This window comes from Palaemon carinicauda, chromosome 26 (genome assembly GCF_036898095.1).
Source record: "Palaemon carinicauda isolate YSFRI2023 chromosome 26, ASM3689809v2, whole genome shotgun sequence".
In the NCBI taxonomy this organism is placed as follows: Eukaryota; Metazoa; Arthropoda; class Malacostraca; order Decapoda; family Palaemonidae; genus Palaemon; species Palaemon carinicauda.
Genome location: NC_090750.1, coordinates 77,090,026 through 77,117,855, shown reverse-complemented (window position 1 = coordinate 77,117,855; position 27,830 = coordinate 77,090,026). Strand labels below are relative to the sequence as shown.

General features: G+C 36.4%; 1 protein-coding gene across 1 annotated transcript; it reads left to right on the top strand.

The window, feature by feature from the left end:
• The first annotated feature begins 517 nt into the window (after positions 1-517).
• Positions 518-24,807, top strand: LOC137619601 (UPF0430 protein CG31712-like). The gene is made up of 5 exons (XM_068349783.1): positions 518-788; positions 4,154-4,264; positions 11,985-12,210; positions 21,216-21,299; positions 23,957-24,807. Exons 1-5 carry the CDS (start codon positions 640-642, stop codon positions 24,107-24,109), a joined length of 723 nt encoding a protein of 240 aa, XP_068205884.1. The 5' UTR covers positions 518-639; the 3' UTR covers positions 24,110-24,807.
• Positions 24,808-27,830: the final 3,023 nt, after the last annotated feature.

Below are 27,830 nucleotides of genomic sequence, written 5' to 3'. Positions count from 1 at the left end.
CTAATATTCTAATAACTTTTAATAATTAATCTTAGATTGCTTTACCTTATGTACAGTACAACACGGCCTCTATTACAGCAATTAATAATTTGACCGGTCGTTGAAAATGACCTTTAGATTATTGTAGCACATTTTATTATTGTCTTATATGAAAGTGTTTACTTATCTAAATGTGCACTTAGAATAATTAGTTAATCTACTTTACACCTTTAAAGAGTTTGACGTTAAAATAAAAAAAAAGAAAATCAGATGGAAAGCCTAACTATAAAATAAACAATTCCAAACAGAAGTCACACCTTACTCTCTATGTGCTAGTGATCTTTAAAGGAAACGCCCGTTTGGTTTGTTCCAGTAATTTTTCATATATGAATTGTGTTTCAAGGGTGTTGATTATTCTAGAACAAGGAGAATTGAGAATTTTATAATAAAAATTAATAATTTTATTTTAAAAAACTGTGTTTTTATTCGAAAATAAATATGCTATTAGGTTTTAGAAGTCCGCCGAATCGAAGATCAAAATCGAGTATTGTTTAGGAAGAGGTTGCAAATGGCGTTCAGGTGCTTGGTTTGCTAATAGGACTTACAGTGTATTTTATAGTGGTGCCGTCTTAATTTCGTAGGAATATCGCTGCCACTGGGATGGGCAGATCAAGATCGCGCAGCAGAACACCGAAGCGCCACAAGTCAAAGCGCTCACACAAGAGACGGTCCAGATCCAGAGATCGAGAGAGACGTAGACATCGCGAACGCGACAGAGAGAGGTCCAAAGACCGACCTTCCAAAGCTGCGTTAGTATTCATTCATTTAACTGGTAGTAATCATTAACTAAGACAGACATGCTTCGTTATGTATTTATCCTGAGACTTTAGTTTTTTTTCTAATTTGAGATGCTGATAACTACAGTACTGTATAATCTTTTGTTTCTGCTGTGAAGGACAGCTTTTTTTTTATTACGTAGCGGTGCCAATGGCCTTATCTGAACTTGAATAATCTGTTAACAATTTAATAAATTTCTATTAAAAGGAAGCATTTGGTATTAATACATAATGCCTACTTGAATATTTTCTGTAGCATATTTTCATTTGTGTGTGATATAACTTGCTTGTCTTTAATTTTTATATATAATTTGGGTACACAGTTTTTCTTATTGATATTTTTTGTTTAAGATCCTACCTTCCCCTGCAAAGATATACTTTAATTTTGTCATGCTCACCAGTACATATTTCAAACTGCATATTCTTTGTTTTATAACAAAAGGTAAATATTTTATTCACACTTAGTTTATTTACTCAAATATAACTTTGAGATGAATGTGCCAGAGCCTTTGTATATGAGAGGCCAGTTCCTCACACGTTCATTAAAGATGGACGTCAACTAACCTAAACTTTCCCCCTTAACCTAACTCACAAAACATGTCCTTACCTACTTACCCAAGGGGGGGAGGGTGGACTGACGGCCCCTATGCCCCCCACCCCCCTTACACTGCTATACTCTAAGGTAGACATAATAATTCATACAGGTGGCCGCTTTCATACATACACCCCAATGTGCCTAGTACTTTTAGCATTAACTGTTACAATTCCAGAAATCACATTTATGAATAATTAATGAGATCTGTTTCTAACATTGACATTTCAAGATGACATTTAACATTTTGTATGTATTTTGACTGCTAGTATGCTTATTATTCTTTTTTTCATAACTTGACAGTAGTTTAAACTATGCAACATTTATTTGGATTCAGAATATATTAGAAAATAATTCGCTTAGCATCGTCGAAGTGAGTTGGCATGCTTTCGACAATTTGCATGTCACTAGTCTTCATGAGTGTTGGAAGGAGGTCTTATTAGCGTGTTCCTTAGTTTGTGGGCAATACCCTTCTGCCCATGATACCAAGTACGAATCCTCCTCTATCGCTTCTCATGAGGCATCCAGAGAGCATCAGAATGACAGGCATCACTGTCCTTCAAGAGAACTCGACACTTCAAGCCTGAGATTTGAATACTTATTTAGCACTGTCAGGTTAAAAAGAAAGGTATCCAAGAACTCTGTTCTCTCTAACTTTGTGAAATCATTACTTACCTGTATACCTATCAGCAGAGGAGTTGGAAATCCAACTCTGCAAGGGCTTATGAAATGAGGGATATTGAATCCTCTTTAGCACCCAGTAACAACCGTTAAGTGGTTTAAGTACTGTATTGAGACGTGAGTCTGCTAAAGCAGGTTTCCTTCCCTCCTACTACCCGAGGGAGTACAACCCCCAAGTACCCTTTGTCCTTTGATGTTTGCGCGACAGATTATCTAACTAGCTTAGCTTTCTCATGAGACAAGTCGCATCTCGTCCAGGTCGTATGGTGGCCAGGGCACCAACCATCCGTTGAGATACTACCGCTAGAGAGTTACTGGGTCCTTTGACTGGCCAGACAGTACTACACTACTTTGGATCCTTCTCTTTGGTTATGGTTCATTTTCCATTTGCCTACACATACACCGAATAGTCTGGCCTATTTTTTACAGATTCTCCTCTGTCTCATACACCTGACAACACTGAGATTACCAAACAATTCTTCACCCAAGGGGTTATCCTCTGTAATTCTTCAGGGGCCATTTTCCATTTGGTAAGGGTAGAAGAGACACTTTAGCTATGGTAAGCCACACTTTTAGGAGAAGGACACTCCAATATCAAACCTTCATTCTCTGGTCTTGGGTAGTGTCATAGCCTATATAGCCTACCATGGTCTTCCACTGCCTTGGGTTAGAGTTCTCTTGCTTGAGGGCACACTCGGGCACTCTATTCTATCTTATTTCTCTTCCTCTTGTTTTGGTAAAGTTTTTATAGTTTGTATAGGAAATATATATTTTAATGTTAGTTTTTGAAATATTTTACTTTTCCTTATTTCCTTTTCTTACTTGGCCTTTTTTCCCTGTTGCGGCCCCTCGGCTTTTAGCATCCTGCTTTTCCAACTAGGGTTGTAGCATAGCAAGTTATAATAATAATGGTTTCGATGTAAGCCTAGATTGAAAGGTAGAATAACTAGCCTTCTACCCTTCTTTCTTTGCTGCTACGAACAGGACCAGGACTTGAAATGCAGGTAACTTCATAACTGGGTAAATTTTCTATTCAGACAAGATCTGTTTGGAAGTGTGTCCCATCCTTCCAGACGACAGGGAGGAAGGATAGAATTTATGCATACCCATTTCATAATTAGTATACATTCGGACAACATATCCTATAAAATTACCTGTATATAGGTTCTCCTATGACCGATTACTATTTCTCTCAGGGGGGGTGTCATCTCTTTACTCGTACCACTTGAAGGTTATCATGAGTCATCACCTTTGCTCCTATATAGGAGCAGGTGCTCTGACATTTCCAGAGAAAGTTAAACCAGCTAGTAATTTGATTCATAGAGTTCCTCTCCCCCCCTTATGATAAGTCTCCAATTAAAGGATTATGGTTTGTACAGTATTTGTGTAGGAACAAATCACCTTTTGATAAGTGATTTATATTTTACTTAACTAAAAACCCTTAGTCCTTTAAGTTGCACTTCCCTTTTCAACCACCCCCTAAAGCCCTAGAGTGGCAGGTGGGCATGGCTTTCCCGCCACCTGTCATTAGATAACTACGACCTTGTTAAGTTTCAACGGCCTTTACAGCCTTTGCTGGAGTCATACAGTACAGTACTCCTATTAATCCTCTGGTGATCCCAGCTATGACAAAATCACTGTTAGGCTCGGGACTTGACCAGGGAGAAATGACACCATGTGCCAAGCTATTTATGTAGACATTTCGTAGGTTAACTAACTAAGGAATAAAAATAGAAAGAAACTGAAAAGTGCATTATAAAGCTAAATGGATTTTTTGTACAGCACTTATGGTTACATGAACAGATAATTCCAAAGTGTGTCATCAAATTCTCAGAGGGTTAAAGGAGTACAGTATACCATTGTACTGTACCTGTATCAGTTATGCCGTAAACCTTTATTCTTCATGAATGTAAATTCTGGCAATTATTTATTAATTTTCTTTTCAGATACAGTACAGCTTTTAATTATTGAAATAAATGTTTACACTTTTGATGCCAGATTATGTACAATTTTGTTTCCAATCGTGTCATTTCAAAAAATTATAAGCTGTATATTTTTCTTACAGCCGAAAGCTTTCAAGGTCATCATCCTCTTCTACTAGTAGTGATGAAGACCCAAGGACAAGAGAGAAGAAAATTGATGAAGTAGACAGATTAGCAGAACTGGAAAGAGTTAGGTTTGTGAACAATCATATTTTCTTTAGTAACTAAATTTTTTATCCTATTTGTAAAATAATTTTTCATACAGTTTATGCAACTTATCTTTTCGTAATGTTGTTTTGGTGTAGTAAATGATTTCCAAAAAAATTTATTCTTTAATGTAAACATTCATGGACAATGAATCATTTTGTTAATAAAAATACAAGCTATTTACCTTTACTGTATAAATAAAATAAAAAAAATTATTTTGAATCGATGGGAGTGCCAGTATGTGTTAACCCTTTTACCCCCAGGCTATTTGGAAATTTCCAACCCTTAACCCCCAGGGGTTATTTTTTTTTTTTTTTTCAAGCACATTCTGCAGTATATTTTTTTTAAATTGCTCTAACAGCCTTAATTTTCATCATAGAGAGGTCAGATTGGTCTCATTCCCTTGGAAAATGCCTCAGGTTTCTCAAAAAATTATCAAAAATAGGCAAAAAAAAAAATGGCAGTTTTTTGCAAAGACGTAACGGTACGTCCATGGGGGTAAAGGGATGAGTTTTGTGAAATGTACCAGTACATCCTTTTGGGGGGTAAAAGGGTTAAGAAGCTGTTTTTGTCACTAGTAGGTTTGATGCTGTTAATGGCGTCCTCGGGCTTTTAGTATTCTGCTTTTCCAAATAGGTTTGCACCTTTATTTATAGCATTGGTAATAATGGTTGTTATGGAAACTTAATTTGTTTATTGTGTACCTATCAATTAATGTACAGTTTAGTATATCAAATCCTAATCCAAATTGCTGTTGTTGCACAGATCCAAGTCTTTGCAATGGACTTGTGAATACGATAAAAGAAAAAAATAGTCAATGCAATGGACAGCCTTGGGATAGGGAAAGTCATTCACTGTGTTCAACAGTATCATAGGATACTGTAAGTAAGTAGTTGAACATCCAGTGACTATGACAGATGCTGTAGTTTGTACTGGATGATATTATGTCACAGGAAATCAAGTGATTATTATTGGAAATTTAAATGCCCATAATCAAGGAAATACGATTTCGTGAAAATGACCACGAATGATAAGGAAGATATCTAGATTAAGGGTTAGGAAGTGCAAAACTTTCTAATCCTGAGGTTATTCTTTTACGTTAGAAATCATAAAGTCGCCCTCTCTCAAGGACGCCATGACCGTTCTTGGAGTGTCCATTTTGAAGGTCACTTTCCTGAGAAACCTGTTGAGGGCTGACAGGTCTATTACAGGTCTCCACCCTCCTGTCGCTTTTTCCACTAGGAACAGGCGGCTGTAGAACCCCGGACCCGGGAATGTCACTGTTTCTAAAGCTCCCTTCTGCAACAACGTCTTGACTTCTTCGTCCAACGCTGCCCTCTTCGCCAGGTCCTTGGGCACCAACCAGTCTGCCTGCGTTGCTGGAACTAGGGGGGGTGTCTCTTCCATGAAGGGGATCCTGTAGCCCTCCTTTAGTACTGTAACTGTCCACGGATCTGCTCCGTGGAGCTTCCATGCTTGCCAAGTGAGTCTGAGGCATCCCCCTACCTGAGGCTTGGGCAGGGGAGGGGGGCCTCCCATCTTATCTCCTACGGGAAGAACGGCCTGTTCTCCCCCTCCTGGAGGAGTAGAAAGAAGACCTATACGTTGGGGGGTTAGAAGATGAACCTCTTCGGGGGGGAACCACAGAGGAAGACCACTGTCCTGACGAGGGTTCCCTCCTTCCTTGAGTTGGTGTGGTACGCGCGGCCTTGGGTGCTTCTGTCACTGGCCTCCTGAAGATGGGGCGGCGTGCCGCCTGTGGCTTCAGGGTAGGTAGCTCCCTCTTTTTGGCCATCTTCTCCACGACCTCTTCCGCCTTCTTCGTCGGAATAAGCTGCTCCCCCCAGACGGAGCAGGTCTTCAAGGCTTTAGCTTCCCTGTCAGGAATCTTAATGGGAAGGTTCTTGACTAGGGCGTCTCTTCTCCGGAGAATCCAGTTTGCGGAGAGAGCCAAAGACTGAAAGGTCAGGAATTTAAGGGCGCGGCTACCTGACCCCAGCAACTCATTCAGAGCCTCCCGTTTTGCAGGTTCCATGGAGTCTGTAAGTATTGTTAGGAAAAATACAAATTACTTAAAATTTGTGATGTTATTCTTTTACGTATACAAACCCTCTCATCCCTTTAGATAGGGGTATGTCTTTATTGGCACTGGAATGGCAATTGATTTGTTAACAAGGAGCAAATAGATGATGATACAGGGGTAGTGAGGGGGAAGCCCCCCCCTTCCCACCTATCACAAAATAGCCACTTTAGTCTTTGGTCACACTAGGTACAGACGTACAGTCGTGCTGTTCTCTTGACTATCTCCCCTCTTCTGGTAGTCGATGGCAACTATCTAGTCGATGATGTGTCGTAGTTTCTTCTGCGTTCAGTTTTCTTGTCTGTTCTGTGCTCGGATTATGTTTTGCTTCGCAATTCAAATTATGTTTGAGATGTGGTATAAATAATGCTGTTAATTTATTTGATCAAACATAGTCCACAGTTTTAGCTTTTATTAATGAGAAATTTCAAGGTTTGAATCGTTTTACTCTATAAGAATTTATTATTACAGTAAAAAGTTGATTGTGGAAATAGATTTGGAATGTAGTTTGTTAACTCAAATGATTACGAGTTACCTGGGGTTATGACTGGTTACCTTTAAGAGTCTCGAGTGTGTATTAAATTTATTAATCTAGATAGTTTCTTTCCCTCACTACTCCTGCCTCTAATAGAGGATATCAGTTAGCAATATCAGGTTTTTTTTTTTTTTTTGTAGCGGAAACAGAATTTAATTCTATATAGTACTCACTTGCAAGCAGAGAAATTGGGTAATTTTTACTCTCCGGTAGGCGTCGACACTTAAATAGCTTCGAGAGAGAAGCGATACGAACATCAGGTGTGTATGTAAATAAATTCCTATCCTCAGAATTGTGTTTTTGTTCCCATAAGGATACTTTTGTTTGAAACCCCCATGTATTATGTACCTTTGTGAAGGGGGTGACTGTAAGCAGACCGCCCTTCCCCTTTAGAGTGTTATTCTCGTTCTTACAATGAAGACGATTATGCACTTATAAGGAAAATATTTATCTGTTGGGTACACCTTGTACCAACATTATTCCTTGTGTAGTGCAGTGTGTATGAGTGTTCTCTGTTTCCCTTGTGACAAGGGACGATTGTTGCCTGTGTTATTCCTCAAGGCTCTGGTCTTTCGAGGGATAATGCGACCTTGCCATCTTGATCAAGTTTGAGGTAGGTCCGTGCAGTTTCTTCCTCTGAAGAGGTTGGACCTTGTTTCACCCATTCTTGCCACTCCCAGGCTCAGTCCAGGAGGGGTGTTATGATGAGAAAGAAGGGGATGGGGGGTGTGGCAGAGGATATGTCTCCTGTTTTCAGTAGGGGAATGCCTTGCCTAGCACTTTCCTTCCCTCTGCCATCAAAATCTGTTCCATAACTATCGACTAGGTTCCATCTATGGGAATGTGAGGGAGCTGGAAGGACACTGTACCTTTGGAGTTAGTCAAATGGCTATGAGCCTGATATGATGATTTTTCCTTGGATACAGGTGAACTGTCGTGGTGGGACCCAACTTGACACATGATGCCAGGTGAAGGGGAGACATTTTGCATACCTTCCCTGGTTCCTGCAGTGAATAGGCGAGTCCTTGCCCTTTTCTGCTCCCCTCTGTTGGGAAGGAGTAATGGAGCTTGCCCACTGATAGATTCCTTTATGAGCCTCACAGCTACTGCTGTGGTACTGGTTGCAGTGAGTGATCCCACCAATCTTCAGCATAGTAGTCCCGGTAAGGATAGGATGTACGCTGACCCAAAAGCCACCCTCCTCCTCCGAGTGAACTCTGTCCTCCTAACCTTAAACCCAGTATGGCAGATACTTCTGACATATCATCAGCAGGTAATGGTCCCTTCGGGCTTTAAATACCTGCACTACCCAGATAGTGTGAAATCTTTTCGTCTACTTCCCAGGTCCCCTCTACGGCATGCCTCTGGTGTTCCCCTAAGTCATGTTAACCTCTACAGCCAGAGTACTTTTCAGCAGAACACAGACTTCCTATCCAGCCTCTGCCAAAGAATCATCTCAGTAGAGTAATTTTCCTGAGGGTACAGGCACACACACTTCCTTCTAACCTTAAGAGGGCATCATAGGGGCTTCCTTTAGGACCCTTCCTCCTTGTGGTATCAGTCCATGCTTGTAGGGAGCTATGAGCAGTCTTGCCTATCTCTGTACTATGGTCAGGTGTAAGATGTTCCTTGCCCTCAAGGCACTGATGCACGTTAACTGCTGAGCTTAGGAGGTCATCTAAGGGATACTTCCCCAAAATGCCTTGTGTCACGTTAGAGCACTGCTGTGATACTTGGAGAGGACTTGTCTTGACATAAAAGTATCGTAGCCTTCTCATTAACCCTTGCATGAACGAGGAGGAAGTTTCCACTCACTGTTCCATGTGTTTTGGTTAGGCTGCTTGTTTGCAGATGTGACTTATACCTCTGCCAGCTCAAGTAAGAACTAGCCTAGCCTAAACCTGTCAGTAGCCTTCCAGATTACCTGTCAGAGTGTTCTTGGAGCTGATGTTAGGTCTGAAGATGTTGGAACACTTAAGGGGATCTGCCGGTTTCCGACTTTTTTAACGACAGGTTGTTGATATATAGGGGGTTTGTTAAAGGATATTGTGTGGAACTTTTGGGGAATTTTTTTTTGTTCAGTGACCTTAGGTTTTGTGACGCCAGAGCTTTTTTCGGCCAAAAATGGCCATTTTCAAAATGCATCTCCTCCTTTGATTTTTGGTTTTAAGGGATGAGATTTGAACCATGTATAAAACACATATGGACCTTCGATTTAAAGCCGGGGATTTTTTATTTTTCAATTATTTTTCAAGATATGAATTTTTTTTTTTTATGAAATTTTCCCGGAATAATTACAGGAAAAAAAATGCCAAAAATCAGAAACTCAAAATATCAAAAATCCCCGGCTTTTTTTTTAATCTACCATGTTTCCCCATATTATATATGAAATTACATTAAGATTGGTCCAATACTAAGGGAGGAGATACATTTTGAAGGTGAAAAACTTATGTTTTGAGAAACGGGCCTTCAAAGTTTTAGGTACATAAAAATAAAGTAAAAGACTGTTACCATTAATTTTATGTTTTTTTTTTTTTTTTTTTTTTTTAGTATTAACTGTATTTCAAATCTTATTTTTAATGTCTATTGCTTTAATGCAAAAGTATTATGAATAGAAATATTAATCAATTGATTATCTTTGTGCCTAAGACATATTATAAATTTTGTTTTGTAAATTGGAGCCTTCCTTCCTTCTGTAGAAATCGGTGGGCATTTTGCAGGTTCTGAAATAATTTTCCCTCTGCATTTAGGACATATCTTTTTTATTAGTGTCTCAAATCCATCCCTTGCCAAATGGATTCTCGGAATTACTTTGCATCTACAATTCGGTATTTGTGATTCAAGTAATTTTTCAAGTCTTGCTTCACTAATTATTATCATTTTATTTTCACTATCGTTGATAATATCAGCCTCCGATCCACTGCATTCTTCTTCTAAAATATCTTTGCCCTTTAGCAGTGATGAACGAATAGAGAGACGATTAGGGGTGGATGTGGTTGGTCTCTGGCCAGCAGTGATGTTAGCGTGCGCCATTTGCTGCGCGGCCCCTCTCTCTCTCTCGTTGTCGCTTCATTCCCCTCTATGGCATTAGTTTCTTGAATTCTCTGTTCTACTTCTTCGATGGCTATATCAAATTGGCGTTTCCGCATTCTAGAAGCATGAAGTGAACTCTTGCGCCTTTTAGGCATGGTGAAAAACTAAAAACACCGCAGAAAAAAAAGAGAGTTCAGTCAAGGCTAGCGAGCATGAAAAAATGCGACCTTATTACGTGAGGATTTATAGGCAACTGAGCCTCATGACTCATGATGGGTGTTTTGTCTTGTCTAGTTATAACCAGAAAGGTGCCAATTAGGATATTGTTGACATTATATATTTCATTTCAAAGGATGTTTTTGTAACATATATCACAAAAACTATACCAGACTAAATAATTTGCGCTACTGGTGTTTTCTGTGTACAGTATAAAGTTATTGTTACATTTCAGGCCATAACTAGAAAAGTAAGGCGAATTTTAGCATAATACTTCGTGCACACATTCTTGAATGCTCTACGAAACCATAGAATTTTTTTCAGAAAATCGAATGTTTCATATTTTTTCGGTATTTTAGGCGGCCGATCCCCTTAAGCATCTCTTTAACTTTTAGACATTTCCCACAGGCCCTTGGAATGGTCCTGAGGTGGCTGTTCATTAGATTTGCAGCATTCTCAGGGACTTGGTATACATCCTTTCCAAGGTAACGTGTATGACATTTGTGTCAAGGATAGGTAGAATGACTAAATCTTTACCCCCCCCCCCCTCGAGGGAATGCATCAGCCACAACTTGCACACTTTTCAGACATATGCTGCTCAATGGTTACTCAATGGAGCTCCTTTCTTGCAGACTGTCTGCCATGAAACAATGCCATCTTTCTGACAATGGGGAGGATTGGTCAGTTTCTTGCCCGTGCCAACTCCTTTTAGGGAAGATAAGTTTGCCATGTCCAGGTTTTAAGCTATTACTGGCCAAAGCCCTAACAACTTCTACAGCTTTATGATTGCTATAAGGTGGTTGTTAGTGTTGCTTCTTCCCACCCTTACAAAACCAGAAGGATATGTGTAGAGAAAAAAATACCTTTCAATTTGGTTTTAGAGGACTTAATCCCACCATTGAGCAAGTATTCCTATTTTAAAGGATGAAAGATTAGTATGCACATATAGAACAAGTAGAAAGTTTTAAAACTAATTATTATTATTCTTAGCTATACCAACCTGAGTCCTTTGAGTTTTTCCTACCTCAACCACCCATCTGATTCAAAGGACAAAGACAAAAGTGGCTATTCTCGGACAAGAGTGTGGGGACTTCTACTGCAACCCACCTGTCCTTACCAACTACCTTGTTAACTATTCAATGGCCATTCCACATTCTTGTGCCAATGAAAACCTTTGTATTTTAAAGGGCTCATGTTTGTATAATTTGGAAAAATACAAACTACTTTTAAGAAAGTTCTTTGTTATTCATATGAAACAAGAAAATTAGATAATGATATACAGTAAGAAACTATTATTAAAATATGATTTAGATGATTACCGAATCGTGGAGCAGCATAATAAATCTACGGAAACTTCACTTTTTAAGTTTAACATATTATTATTATTATTAATTGCTAAGCTACAACCCTAGTTGGAAAAGCAGGATGCTATAAGCCCAGGGGCTCCAACAGGGAAAATAGCCCAGTGAGGAAAGGAAACAAGGGAAAATAAAATATTTCCTAAATAAACTATAAATACTTTAACAAAACAAGAGGAAGAGAAATTGGATAGACTTGTGATGCATCTTGGTTATAAGTCGTCGTCGACTGTTACTACTTTTTTACTTTTGAAGTAATGAACTTGTACATTAAAGTCATGACTAAGTAGGGACTATCCTTATGCTGGTTCATCTTGTTGCCAGGATAGAACTATAGTGATGATTCTTGTAATCTCCAGTGATTGTCATATCACTTTCTTCTTTAAAAGAATAATGCACAATTTTAGGGTAAGGTTGTGAATACATTTTTTTAATAATTTAACTATAAGAATAATGTTTTGACAAACTTTGTTCCCACATTTCAGGAGACAGAGGGAAGCAGAGCAAAAGATGGTTGAGGAGGTAGCAGCGAAAAGGTTGGAAGAGTTAGTAGCCAGGCGGGTAGAGGAAGAGTTAGAAAAGAGAAGGGAAGAAATAGAAGCCGAAGTTTTAAGGAGAGTGGAGGAGGCTAAGAGCCTCATGGAACAGCAGATGCTGGAGGAACTACAAGAGAAACGACGTCAGCAGGAGGAGGACCAGAAAAAGAGAGAGGTAGAGCTTCAAATGTGCTTCAGCGGGGAGTTTCTATTGGCATCGCCAAATGTTACCTACTCGAGCTCCAATGTGGGTGTATGGTTGGGGAGGGTTTGAAAGCTTTTGGTCCAGGTTAATGTGTGTGAGATTAGGCCAACATGAGGAAAAGCCACTCTTGCTACGCACAACCAGGACCATTTAAAGTTTTCCATCATCGAAAGAGTTAAGGAGATAATAAGCCAGCTAAGGGAGGGAATTTCCGTTCAGTAGAGTAAAGTTAATTGAAATATAAGAAAAAATACTATAAAACCAAATATAGATACCTAGTGCAATAGATTTTTTTTTTTGTTGGAAGGGGCTCTTAATATCATTGAAACATACTGTCAATTCTCACTATTTCAGCTACAGTACTTCATTTTATGGGTGGTATAGCTCTGCAACTAATAGGACATTTTGGAGTATTTGCTAACATGTATTTTTCTTTCTTGTACAGTCTCAATATAGTAAATAGTATTGCAGGGTAAACTTCAGTAGTTCGCAACCAACCTCGTGTAGTGGACAGGCATTCACTGTATTTAATCCTCTTTTATCCCCTTTATTTGTGCTCGTATTTAAACTTCTGTGTCCCTCTGCCTAGAGATTTCTGTGTATGTTGTTTATTTACATAGAATCATCACTTGTCATTTTCACCATGGAATGTAGTGGTATCGGTTGTGTAGGCAGATTTCACTTTAGTTTTTTGTTGTATTGGAAAAATTTTAATTTTTATTGAAATTCCTATCACTGGCATTATTATTATTATGATATTAATAAGTTGTAAGATTTGAATGCGTATATTACCTTTTCCCTTATAATGATTTTTTTTTTATTTATGTTTGGAATACAGTAGACAGTAGATAAGCATGAATTATTACTTAATTTTTTTACTATCTTGTTATTTTCATGTAAATGTTCTGGGAGGTTTAGGTTATTTGCTGGGATGTTTTAACTAATTTTTTCATTATGAACGTTTTGTCCATCATGAACTTAACAACTACCGAGATGCATTTCTAGACAAACAATGCTTGCCTGAAAGATTTGTTTTTAGTGTGTGGGTAATATTTGAGCACGTTGAATAAGTTCTAGATGGAAGGGACTAGAGAACACGAAAAAGTGCAAGGTATCGATATCCAGTAAATGTTTAAGTATCTGTGATGGTAAAATTTTTGTGGCAATTAATTCCTTTTAGAGTAATTATAAGAAATTTCTAAAGATAGAAAACAAAATTTTGGAAATTATATTCGAACTAATTTTTCATATTTTGTTTTAGTTTAAGGTATTCTATTACTTTACCTTCGAAGTTGAGATACAAGCAGCCCCGCTGTAATTTTTTAAAATTAGCAATAATTTTTGGTCCTTAAGAACAGGGCATTCATGCAGGCTAGGATAGACTTAAATGATATGGTTTTTAAACTGAATTTGCAGTTCCTCAGAATACTACTGCTATTATATAACTATAGTTATTGGTAACAGTATGTTTATAAAAGTACATCATTCATTTATTTTTCATATTAAAGACGGTGCACAGGAATGCTTGTTAGGTAAACAACATCGTATTCAATCTGTACCATCTGAATGAAGCCGTGGCCTTATTAAGTGGTTTATTTCTTACATTGACTAATGATACAGTACAGTATTAACTTTTTATCTGTTCTCACTTATTCTAGAAAAAGATACAACTTCTATTTTGAGAACCTGTATAGATTTAAAGTCGATAAGTTAATTTTGGTAAAATTAGTTCCTCATTTGATATGAGTTTATCGAAAGTTCTTTTTACACTCATTTGAGTAACCAAGTGTAATGGCAGAGTTTTTTCATTCAAGTTCTTATTTGAAAATCAGAATCCCTTCTTCTGCAATAAAACCTAGGCTGCATCTGTTAACTTAGCCTAGGTAAGTCGCCTAAACATTCAAAATGTTGAAATGATTGGATTAAATGTTTTAGGGAGAATGTGAGAATGAATGAAGTAGACATGGGCTAAGGAAAAATGATAGTATTGTCAGAATTTCTTCCATCTTTTATAGAAACAGTAGTCGTTTTGTTTAGGTTACTTGTGACATTAACTGGTTTCAGTTCCCGCTTTTTATGAAGAGATGCTGCATCAGAATGTCACCCCAAACCACAGTAATAACCTCCCCAATAAACTGCTTAAACTCTTGGGTCAAGGCAGGACTCACATCTGCCATTCAAGTGAAGGCAAGGCCAGGTCATTACCTCTACCCTTTCGCCCTCAATGGACGTACCGGTACGTTCTTGCAAAACACCGTTATTTACATGTTTTTGCATATTTTTGATAACTTTATGAGAAACTTCAGGCATTTTCCAAAAGAATGAGACCAACCTGACCTCTCTATGACAAAAATTAAGGCTGTTAGAGCAATTTAAAAAAAATATATAGCAAAATGTGCTCGAAATTTAACCTTACCTTGGGGGTAAAAGAGTTAATAGCCAGGTTATGGAGATTCCAGATACTATTATTGTGGTAAGATTATTACCGCACTGGAGATCTATTAGGAAATTTTCGGGTTCTACTTCTAATTTTTCTACTTAGGTCTAAATAGTAAATAGAGTACCTGTAATAGTAAAAGAATGTTGGAATTTCTTCCTCACATATCAGGCTTAAGGATACTGGAGATTCCTCCTTCAGTGGGCCTGGCTGTGTTAAATCTTGTGCAGCACTACTATTGGGGTCCAGCTACAACTGTCTTTCGTTCGTATGGGTCTTACCAGGCAACCACAGTGCAGTTCAGATTCCTATTTTGGACAAGCCAGTTTATATTAAACTCAGAAGAATTTTTCAATCTTATTTAGTGAAAAGTTGGAGCTAGTTTTTTAATAGTTTGAAAAGATGTGGGGATGGTGGGAGGATTCAGATAGAGGAACTGTTGAGCCTGATGCTACTGTTAAACAGCTGTTTGTTTTGTCACGAATGAAAATCCTCATCGCTGATACGGCTGGGTAATCGTGTAGACGGTACCCGCAATAGCCAAGGATACTGTAATTTCAATCTATGTAACCTAAAGAAGGGAATTTAATTTAAAACTGCCTAATCTAAAGAAGTAAATTTAATTTCTGTCTGGTTAATCTAAAGATTGGAATAGTTTCATTTTTTTTTAACCTAAAGAAAATTGAATTTTTTCTGCCTAACCTTCAGAAGAGAATGTAATTGCAGTCTGCCGAGACTAAAGTAGCGCTTTTAATTTTATTCTGCCTAACATAAATAAAATTGTTTAAAATCAACTGCCAAGCCAAAATAAAGAAATTCAACTCAAATTAGGCTAACCCTAATAACTGCAATGAGCAAGTAATCAGGAATTAATATAGTTGAACCTACGTAGCTGAAAGAAAGGAATACAATTCTAGTCAGAGTGGAACTAGGCTAATGTTAGAAGAAATGATAGGAAGTATATCGGTTGAAGAGTTTGTACAATCTAAAGATAATATTCAGGATCTCGTTTGTAAACATATGATTTCAGGAGAAGGTTACCTTTTTTATTTGATTCAAAGAAAAAACATCTTCAGTCGGGTGTCAGTTTTAATGGATTATTTTATCTCTGTAGATTGAGTTTTTGGTAAGGGAAAAGGATTATACTACAACATTATCTAGAAAATTCTGTAGTAAACTTAAATTCTAATCTGAATTCAGATGTAAAAAAATTTCAGGTGTTAAGGAATATTTTTGATGATGAGATTGTCCACTATGTGCTTTAGTGCTTGGAAGTTAAAGGTTGTTCTTTGTCTAATAAGATGATGATATAGGCTATCTTTTTTTATATGAGTATTTTGTGGAAAGAGTCTAAACAGGTAATTTCTGGAACAAGTGATGTAATATACTTACTTCAGGATTGTGTATATCACAAGTCGAAGATGCATTTTGCATCCTACATTTTAGTGATCATTTCTAAACAGTTTTATGAATTGTCTACCATATATCTTTCATTTAACTTGCCAAAGTAGGTACATTATTAGGGTACCTTAGGGTTCAACACATTGTGATAAAAGGAGGATAGATTTGATGTATATATCCTTCACCTAGCAGTATAAGTAGGGACCTAGTCTTAGCCAAAATGTAGTTAACTACGTCTCAGGACGGTGTTCCTCCCTGCCTCAGCTGTGAAGCAAGTGGAAGAATATTAGGTTTATTGTGGAAAGTATGGGTTTGATTGAAGTCTTTGTCTAATATAAAAATTAACAAGATAACTAATACATCCATCCATCCATATACCAAGGCACTTTCCCCAATTTTGGGGGGTAGCCGACATCAACAAATGAAACAAAACAAAAAAGGGGACCTCTACTCTCTACATTCCTCCAGCCTAAACAGGGACTCAACCGAGTTCAGCTGGTACTACTAGGGTGCCACAGCCCACCCTCTTTGTTTCTGTCTCACAGGATGTAGATACAGGAGAGGGGGTTCCCAGCCCCCCCGTCCCGTCCCTTTTAGTCGCCTCTTACGACACGCAGGGATAACGTTGGCGCTATTCTAATTTTTATATGCTAAGGGACACATTAGCTTGGTTACATACAGTTAGGAGTGTATCTCTTAGAGACGAGGGTATATTAGTGTCGAGGAATTTTCGCTGACTGACTTTCAAGATGAATCCTCCATCTCTCTAGGACACCAAAGTCCTTTCTTCATTGCCAACACAATACAGACATGGATATTATGCAGGAAAAAGTTTAGTTATTGAAAGAAACAGTAAAAGGATTTTAGTTCCTCCAAGGTTTTAAAAACACTTTTTGTCGTGCCGAAAGGGACGAGGAGTTGGATAACAGTTCTAGATATTTCTATATTCATGTTCCTAGCTTTAGACTTTTTCCATGGACACAGTAGTTTCAGTTCAAGGAAAGTTTAAGAAGTCCCCTATGCGCCTGACTGACCGTATATTTGCAAAAGAGTAGCCCTTCAATTCCAGTTCACCAAGATTCATGAAAATGCCTCGATTTGTATTTCAAGTAAATATTTATCAGTTCATATGAAAATGTTTCAGTTTTATTAAGGGTTCTGAAGTATTCACAAGTAAGGAACCAAGCGGGAAAGAAATTGGGTGCAGATTTATGTGGGGAATTGGTTAGATCTCGGCAGTAATCCAGAGCACTTTGCTGAAACCAAGAAGTTCTGTTGATGTTATTAATGGTAAAACATTATTGTATTTTAAGAAGCCAGTCCTGATTCCCACACTTCTTATTTTAGAACGTTAGTTTTAGTTCTTAAATTAGTCTTTTAGAGAGAATGGAATATTTGGGGCTTTCTCATGCCATAGTTGAAATGATACTTTAAAAAATGCAAGTTTCAAAATTTCTTAAAGAATTTCAAAGACATTTACTCATTCTTATTTGTCCCTTTCAAAGAGGTTAATGAAGGATATGAAGTTTCTGCATAGTTAGAAAATTTAATTTGAAAAGTGTTGAGAGACACTATTTAACTATATCTTCTTGCATGTGGAATCTTATTGTAAAGGCTCACAAATTATGCAAGTTCCCATCCTCCCCATACACTACAGTAGGTCGGATTTTTCTCTAATATACTTGTGCCCCAAACAAACGAGGTTTCAAGATGGTGATGGATTGAGTATGGCGTTGTTTACCCAACAGGTATTCCTTCGCCACAGCTTAATCGAGGAGCAAACGGTTTGTTTACATCTTTTTAAGAATTTTTTTTTTTTTATCACGGCCAAGCTTTTTTCATTGAAAGAAAGAATAGCCCATGAATTAGGAAAATATGGAAAATATTAGTAAGAAAATTTTTATCAATAATAAAAGTTGTAAAGGTCCTATCTTTATAAGGGTTTGTATTGCGATGATTAAAGATAAATGCTCCAAAATGGGGCCTATGGCCTAAGTGCCAAATTTTTTAGTGTAACAGTGGGATTGTAAAGGTTAAGAATATGTCAGTATCCTCAATAATTTAGTCGTTCCAGTTATAAAGATTTTACAATGTTATTCCTTTGTTAAAATCTAATAGATCTTAATCCTTTTACAAGGACAAAGCTTTTTGGCCCAACCATGTGGAAGTAAGATTTTTATGTGCGACTCGAATTATGTATAAGTGCGGACACAATGGTAATTAGTTTAGTTGAGTAGGTGAATTCCGTCCATGTGGGTTATGGTTGAAGCAAGTCTATGCCTGGATGGGCGTGTAAAATTTTAGAACAGTTGATGGCAAAAAAGGAAGTTTGTAGGCGTGAGCATCGTGTTTCTTTTAATGAAAGTCTTTAGAACATGGTTGGCTTGATTCCTTGCTTGGCTTATAATTTGCTAAAGCCCTGTCCACACTATCGAGCATGCCCGACGGGCAAACAGTGATACCAGGACACAATAGTTAGTGAAAATGAGAGTTGATGACGTCAGAAGCGGGAAAACTAAAGGCAGGGATCTGGCAATACTGTATGATGCCAGATCCCTGTCTGTGGTTTTCCCGCTTCTGACGTCATTAACCCTCATTCTTACTAACTATTGTGTCCTGGTATCACTGTTTGCCCGTCGGGCATGCTCGATCGTGTGGACAGGGCTTAAGAATGCTTGACTTAGTTGTGTATGTCAAAATTGTTTATTCTTTTCTTACACTTCTGGACTACTGTAATTGTTTTTTTTTTTTTTTTTTTTTTTTTTTTATCACCGGTAGTTATTCTTTTATGGATTCTAAACTTAGATAATTCTGATAATTTTCTAACTCTTAATAACACCTACCTTTTGATTAAATCCCAATAATAACAAATATAATTTTTGGAAACTGCGTAATGTTGTATACCTATTTGGAATTGTAATTTCATGAAGTGACCTAGTCCAAAAGTGTGTCGAGATTTTGAAATTTTGTGGCTTTGCTTATTTATGTTTACTATTTTTGATTTAAATATCTGTCATAATAGATTAATTGTTAGATAATACAGTACATTGCATATGAACACATGAGTTAATTATACACATTACTGTAGTTGTGAGTTATAGAATCTTGCCTCCATTATGAAGTTTATTTATTATTACTTTTATAAAGTCATAATTCTAACATCTTTTCTTCAAACTGGTAGGCACTTCAGTATTTATCGGCTCTGAAATTTATTTTATTTATTTATTTATTTTTTTTTTTTTTTATTGCCATAAATAAGGTCTAGGTTGATGGGTAATGTTGCTTGGTGAAGTGATCGTTTTGGCGGCAGTTTATTTGTTATAACCTCCTCCTTACTAGAGTGCTGGGTATGTGGTGAAAAATACTGAGAATTGATTGTATCTTTCATAGTGTAACTGAAAAGCTAATCTCGCATACAGTAAATAGAGTATTGTGACTATAATTATATAACATTAGGAACTTATGGAATGTATAACGTAAATTTTTTTATAAATTGCTACATACAGTATATTTGTAATTTATTGTTAGGTAAAAAAAAAAGATATAAGAGGATATTAGATGAATAAAATTCCATTTTGCATGAAAACTAACTCAAACTCTTTCAGCTGAACTTTTTGTGTTTTGAAAGTGAAGTGTGAATTTGAACCACTTTAAAAAGATTCCAGAGATGTGCCTTACAGAAACATAAGCTATAGCATGAGTTGCAGATTGACCCACGGTTCTCCCAGACATTTGCCAAGCGTTGTGTGCAATGATGCAGTTTATATATTTTTTCTTCTGTCTTTCGTTTGCTCAGCAGAACAGTACCTATACTGTTTGAACATTTCCTCTTGAGTTTGTATTTCTTTCCTATTTCTGGTGTCTGGATGAGGTTAATAGAGCGGAAGAGAGAGTGGAAGTGTGTATGTGTGTGTGTATGATAGAGAAATGGGAATTTGTTGCCTGTCCTGAAACACAAACATAGCACAGTGTGGCAAAAAAAAAAAAGGCTCTATTTTTAGTGAACAATCACTAAACAGAATAGACATTTTATTGGCGGATTTCAACCAAGAATTGTCAGCTGTGGATTTTAGGCCCGAGCTGTTCTAGGAGTGGATTTGGCGGCTTCCTTATGGTAACTATATAACAGGTATAGTGATTTTTATAATGGATGCAGCATAAATCTGTTAAGCAGGTAAGTTTCCATATACTACACAAATATTTGATTTTCCTGTATTAAGTTATGGAGACTTGCTTTAACATAAGAACCTAATGAGGGTTGTGTTAGATGAGATTTGGGAAGCTTGCCATTTTAATAGGTTTAGTTGTGTCTATATTCTTCTTGCAAAGAAAATTTTGTATTCTTTTGATATAGAGTATGGTCTGTTCATGGCTTAGTATTTTACAAGTACTGTTATTGTTACAGTCATCTTTGCAGGGAGACTCAACCTATGTCTTGTGTCATAGTGTTCTCAAAGCAAGTATGTTGTATTTTATCAGCAGCTCCCCAAAACTCCCAATCTGGTCCTTTTTCACTGTCATTTATTACAATCAACATGCTTGCTATTAGAAAGTTTCACATTTGAATTAAGTACTAGATATAAGATTTGTATTGTCATATATTGATTGCCCTTTTGCCTATCTTTGTATCCAGTGTTATATTTCATATGAGCTGTATTTGTTGTGTGATAGTCTTGTTTATTTATTTGACCACTTGCCAGACATGCTCACTCCTCTGGCCTGTCTGTACAAGTGTAAGCTTTTATGTTTCATCTTCTGCATATACAGTATAATGCAGCATTCTCTTGCATGACGAGCAGGTATTCCAAGATAAAAGATCAGTCTCTTTTCTTGTAATGTATTGATGGAATTGTATTTTGCTATTCATGGTTTTACTATATAATTATTATACATTATACAAGCACGTGCCATTCCTTGTATTGTGACTTTGTACCTGGGAATTAGTGAAATATTTAATTTAAGCACTTTCTTGAAAGAAATATTTTATAAGCACTTTATTGAGTCTGTAGGTTATTGATGATAAAGGTAAAAATGGACATCTGGAGTGTTCAGATATCTGGCAAGTGGCTTTCATTCATTTATTTAATTCTCGTAAGCTTCTCCTGACAATTTGTTGACATTACCTTCTGTTTTCTAGGAGGAGGAACGTAAACAACGCGAAGCCTTGGAACGTATAATGGAAGAAAATAAGCGCAAGATTGAAATAGCTCAGATGAAACTGGTAAGTTTGATTAGTGTTGCACTTTAACTGAATGAACTTTGGTAAAGTTAATAATTGGTCAAATTGATCATAATGAAATATTTTTTTTGACTGACCATAGGGTGGTAAAATAAATTGCTACAAAACTCCATGCAGTTATGTAATTTTGGAAAACTATTAGGAAAATTTAGATGTTTCTTACCCAATATTCATTTTCACAATGGTTTTGAACCAAGATTGAAAAACAAGGATTTTATTGTGCATTTTATGGTTAGTTATGGGGATAACTTAAGAATCTCTACCAATAGCTGCAGCTGAAGTAGTTTGTGGATATCAATTTGCTTCTGCTGGTGAAACCAATAGGTGGCATTCGGTTGAATTCTGTGAGGCATTATTTCATCCTATATTTAGCTAAGTAGTTTTTTGAAAAGGTAAAAAAAAGAACGAGGATTTTACTACTTATCGTAGAAGTTGGTGAATTCTAGTGTGGTTTTTCTTCTGGCACAGTAAATTTTCATAATTTGGGTGTATTATGAAATGTGTTGGGTAAATATTAATTAGCTGTACACCTATTATCCTAATTTTATTAATATTCATAATAAAAAAAAACTAAACCAGTTGTAGTTGCTACTATTGTAACAATGTTTTCAAGTGTTTGTTTACATGGAAGCAGTGTTGCCTAATGTTCCAGACCAAATTTTGTAAGAGAAGTAAACTTCAAGTAATATTTCCAAAATTCCTCATGTACACATTTCATACAAAATTAATTATTGATCAAGTAACGAATTCTATAGAAATTTCACAAGGTGGTATATATTATTTTCTATTGTTTGTGTGACTCGGTCTACTTGGTTTAAAGCTAACTTGGTCACTGCATGCAACTTGCAGCGAGATGTTTTTTCACGTTTGTATAATTTCAGGACTTATGCAACAAAGTTATTACAAAAATATTGCTATATTACACAATATAAACAGAATGAGAAAATGGATGAATACTGCATAAAACAATAATACATCCTATCATCGTCTGCTTTGATACCATTAGTAGGCTTATTTGTATGTAGATGGCTTGGCAAGTCATCAGCTGTCCACCAAAACAAGAACAAATTTCTTGTCTTCTAAGCAAAGAAAGTACATAAAAAAATAGATTTATTGCATATGATAATTGTATGCTTATATTTATGTCTGCTGCGTGTGAGTTTTTATGTCATTACTGAGGTGTTTCAGGGTTGTCAAGCTCCCCTATACAGTACAACTTTATCTTAGTGTTAAGACACAGGGTGATTTTTGGGGACATTTTTCAGGAAAAAATGCATTGTATGACACGGGAAATAAGGTATGTCTAAAACATATATGAAAATTATGTATTTTAGATAAATTGGAACAAAAAATGCAAGACATAGCAGACAGTCCGCTTAATGTAAGTTAGAGGAAATTTGGATTTATTAATACAGTATGAGCAGTTATTCATAGCTTATATTATTTCCTTCATTTGTGTATGAGGTTTTTTTTGGATATTAATTAGGTGCTAGTGTGAGGAAAAGGTTGTTAAGTCGCATCTTATATTAGTAGATATTCTTTAACTGAAAAGCAATGTAAGTATCGAGTTCTATAAAATCAGATACAGCACAACAGACTTAATACATAACAGGGGAGAGTAAGTTTAGATTACTTTTTCTATTAAAACCAGTTCTGTGTTTGGCATTGCATAATTTGTGGAATTCCTTGCCTTTTCCACTAATATTCAAGTTTGTGAATGTAAAGGTCGGGCTGGACTTACACGAAATTCATGGACCTTCCGTCCTGCCTACCCACTTTTAATAGATTGATTTTAAATTTCTAGTTTAAGGAATGATATTCATGAAATGCCAGTTTGGGGTAAGATACAGTGGAATAGATGCCAGATCTTTATGCTCAATCTTGTCTCTGGGAATGAAGGGCTGTTATACCTGGTAGGAGATAAAAGATAAATCCTATAGTTTTTAGTTAGTTCCAATACGTAATTTGTATTGAGAAGTGAGTTTGTTTCATCCATTTTATTTCTATTGTTTGTTTTTATTTCATGAACAAGTTCTTAAAACTTTTTTGACATTGCTTTCAATGTTCATATTTGTAAACAACTTTTTAAAACTTATTTGACATTGCTTTCAATGTTCTTATTTGTAACACAAACAACTTTTTAAAACTTTTTTGACATTGCTTTCAATGTTCATATTTGTAAACAACTTTTTAAAACTTATTTGACATTGCTTTCAATGTTCATATTTGTAAACCTTATCCAAGAAAAGCAATACAGTATAATGAGTAAAGAGTTTAGATTACTGTTTGATAAAATCTAGACTAAGAGGCACTTGGGTGTTGAGAAAAAATAGGCAATGTTGCAGGAGCTGATGACACATTATTGACTATGCTTGGATATAGGGATTCATAGATTGATTTAGAGCTCCTTGTCATCCTGGATATAAGGAAGACAGTGTTTAAGTCTTCCCAAATTTCATATAAAGTGGATATAGAACTAATGTTTGGAAATAATTTTGTATGCTTTGGCATCGCTTAAATATGTGGAGGTGTGTTTTAATTGCAAGATATAGCAAATTGTTGAAAATCTTTTGTAGTAAAAGATTTAACCATGAAAAGGGAAGCAATTTTCGGAAAATAATTCGAAGATCATTTCACAGGCGGAACAACAACTACAGATGGTGGAAGAGCAGCGCAAAATGGATGAGGAACGGCAGAGGATCAAAAGGGAACAGGAAAAGCGTACACGTGAGGAACAAAAAATCATCCTCGGAAAAAATAATGCGCGTCCAAAAATCTCCTTTTCCATTTGAATTTTATTTCCATTTTTTCTTTTGCATGGGGTAACTTTTGTTTCATAGGTTCAAAGTAATATTTAAAGTTACTTTTTTTCAGGATTTTATGCTTGATCTATGCATGGGTGTTAGATTCCAGATATTAAGTGGCAAAGAAGTAGCGTGAAACTTAGACGAGATTACACTTCTGTGTTATGTCGTACCAGGTCATAGTAGCAATATTATTTTTTACTTTGGAATGTAATCTTGTAGAAGTTTCATTCTTTTTCTTAAATGTGGCTGGGAAATCATTTGACCTGCCTGCAAATGGTTGCTGTTTGTGAAGGATCAGCATTTTTGCAGTTAATGGTAATCACCCCCGTGGAAATACGGACTACTAAAATGTAGCAAACAACTAAGTGAAGTGAAGAGCTGTGACTTCAGATGAGTAGTGAATTTAATAAATGGTATTGATTTTCTACTGAGTGTTGTCTAGTTGAGGACATGTTGTGGAGCTTAGTGTGTATATTTGTAATATTCTTAAAATTGGGCAAGTAAGATTGACATGGATATTGAAGAATATGATTTAGCAATTGAATATGGAACTGTTTAGCTAGGCGTTAGGATTCTTTGTTACATTGTGACTACATATTCTCTCTCTCTCTCTCTCTCTCTCTCTCTCTCTCTCTCTCTCTCTCTCTCTCTCTCTCTCTCTCTCTCTCTCTCTCTCTCTCTCTCTCTCTTTTCTCTTCTCTTCTCTTCTCTAAATTAATTAATTACCTTAGGTTGATTTTTTAATATTTCTTTGCAGTCTTGTCTTGAAGACACAAATCACCAGTTCTTTTTATGTATGAAAGTTTCTATACATACAGGACATCATCATTACATGTGCATATACTGTATACATTAGACATACTCCTATAAACATATATATACATATAGATATACTGTATATATAACTTCTAGGAGACATTTATGTGAAATTAAGTTCAAGATGTTTCTTCAGTGAAGAATGTTTTTATGACTTGTTTATAAACAAATAAATTTCAAGTTCGTTATTTGATTTCTTTTACCTGCTGAAAGCTTGGGATGATTGGTTGATTTCTTTTACCTGCTGAAAGCTTGGGATGATTGGTTGAGTCTGTTCCCCAAAAAGAATGTATGGCGGTCTGCTATATGGGTTCAAACAATTCAACCCTTTCTGTGAATCTTACCACTGAAAAGTAAAATGCTATTGGTGCCAACTTCACGCCTTCGGCTGTATCTGCCACGCACCATACCGTCGCCCACCTGTATATTTCACACCAGAATAAAGAGGACAACTAGTGGCTTACACAGTAAGTACCAAAACATCGATTGTGATTCAAATTATTTTAGTCTTGCTTAGTATTTACATGTATCTCTTCTGTTGATTTGATTTTTTGTTCGCATCCTATTAACAGAATTGAGAGTAATTTATGGTTTGTCTTAGGATATATTTACATTTCAACCTACCACAAGTATGCCTCCGTTGGCTATTCACACTAACGTTGCCTGAAATGCAAACAATTTGTATATCGGAAACGGTTGACCATTACTCAATGTATATTCTCTATCTGTACTCTGACACTACTTTTCCCATTCGCTGCCACCATTGTATGTGGCTCAATGATGACAAACTAATAATTGCCATAAATTTATTAGGTAAGGCCATCAGAAGGTGATGCGCACTAGAAAAGGTGGTTGGATATATGTACTGAGAATCTGCTCCTAGTGTTTTAATGACATCATTCCATGGGTGGTTGTCTAGTCTGTTGAGGGAGTTGTTGATGGCGTAGTAGACAATTATGTATTTTATATTTTAATTTTGTTCTCCTGTAATTTGAATGGCCTCTCATGCTCTCTCTTCCTTTACAGAATATTCTATGTTTCAGAAGGAAGTTCTCTCCACATTAGAATCCCTACAATACCAATAACGTAACTTTAGAGAAAACTGTGAAGCAGTGAGACTCAGGGGACCTGGAAAGGAGTCATTCATTACTCTATATGGTTAATGGGTTTGTATGAATTTTTTTATACACATTGTTTCCATAATCCAATCCAATTAACCATACGTATTCCTCACTCGGTGTGAGATCATGCTCTAGAATGCCCCAGATTGTTTTTGTTTTGTTGTAGGGTTCAATGACATGTAGAGTAATGTGCTTTTAAGTCATTCAACATAAGAAAACTAATGTTTGCATTTTATTAGTGTGACATACTGAAGTAAATAGCCCTGAACATGTCTGTTGGTTTAGTTTACAAGTCCCAAGGGTATAAGCCAGACACATAAGCACACTCCAACTAGTTTTAAATCTCCAATGTTTGAATTTTGAAGTTTGTCCGACTCCTAAGCACTGCCTACCACCACCAACACTGGGTAACCCTTATACATTATTGACTGCAATTGACCTCGGTTGTTGCGGATTCCGTCATTCACGATATTGATAAATTCATGCTGTAATCATATAAAAATTCACCCATTCGCGGTTTTCGATAACTACTCTTACAACGAGCCACCGATTACAAACAAACCGCACATCTTGATAACCAGCATGCTTTGCATCATTTATGTACAGTACAGTACAACATCCCAATTGTTGCTGACTCGGACTCACTTTTTCATCGTCTTGCCCTTGTGTGCGTATTTCCCACTTCAGTCCATTTTGTGCCAGCATTACTTTGCCTAAATATATACTTACCTCCTGTATATACTGTACAGTACAGTAGTAATTTGCACAGTAATTAGTCGGTGAAGTGATACATAAGTTGTGCAAAAATGGTTAGTGGTGTATGTACCGTATATACTCGTGTAATGTTTGATTTTTTAAGGCCTATTTTCCAGTTAAAAAAGTAAGGGTCGAACATTACACGAGATGTATATTTGAAAAAGTAAAAATTTCTGGCCTACAGGTAGGTAAACGTAAGCTAGGCCTACGCGAACATTACCCTAGGCTATGCTACCTACCGGTTGGTAATCGTAGGCTATGCTTACACGTATATAAGGCTACCTACCGGTAGGTAAACATAGGCTAGGCCTATATATACAGTACTAATCATGTTCATTTAACACCACGCATATTATTAGCATGGATTTTATTTCCTTAACCATCATAAATAGTTTTTTCCGCTACGAGTAATGACTTACCATAACGCAGCAGGTATGAAGCTAGCAAACAGTTGGGTTGCGTATGTTATAACGTGATATGGTTAATGAAAAAATTAGGCTCATTTTATTTTACTTAGTATGGTAAATTAATTGATATTAATAATAAACCCAAAAAAATTTTATCAATTGAATCCACATTTTTTTTTCTCCAAGTTCGAACGCTAGTTTCGGTAACTCCAAACATTTTTACGGTTTGAACGTTATTTATTGTTTCAGTGGCTGCAATAACTTGAAGCTTGAATTTTACAGTAATTTTTTTATATTTCTTGGTAGGCATCTTGATGGGTTATGAGTAAATTCTTATTCATATCTATTGTGAGGAAAAAAAAGGATTAGCATAACGGGTAATTATAATTACCGTAATTACCTGCAATTACCGGTAATGGTAATTTGTTAAGCAAAACGATGAACTAATTTTTTTTGCTACTTGTAGTGTTTGCTTGTTTTTGAAAGCTATTAGGCGGTGATGATAATCGGCTGTTCGCAACTAAAGTGTTCGCTAGAAAATGTACGCTGAATACTCAATTGTTATTGTAAACAGGAGTTAGTATTTAGGTGTTCCGATTTGTTTTA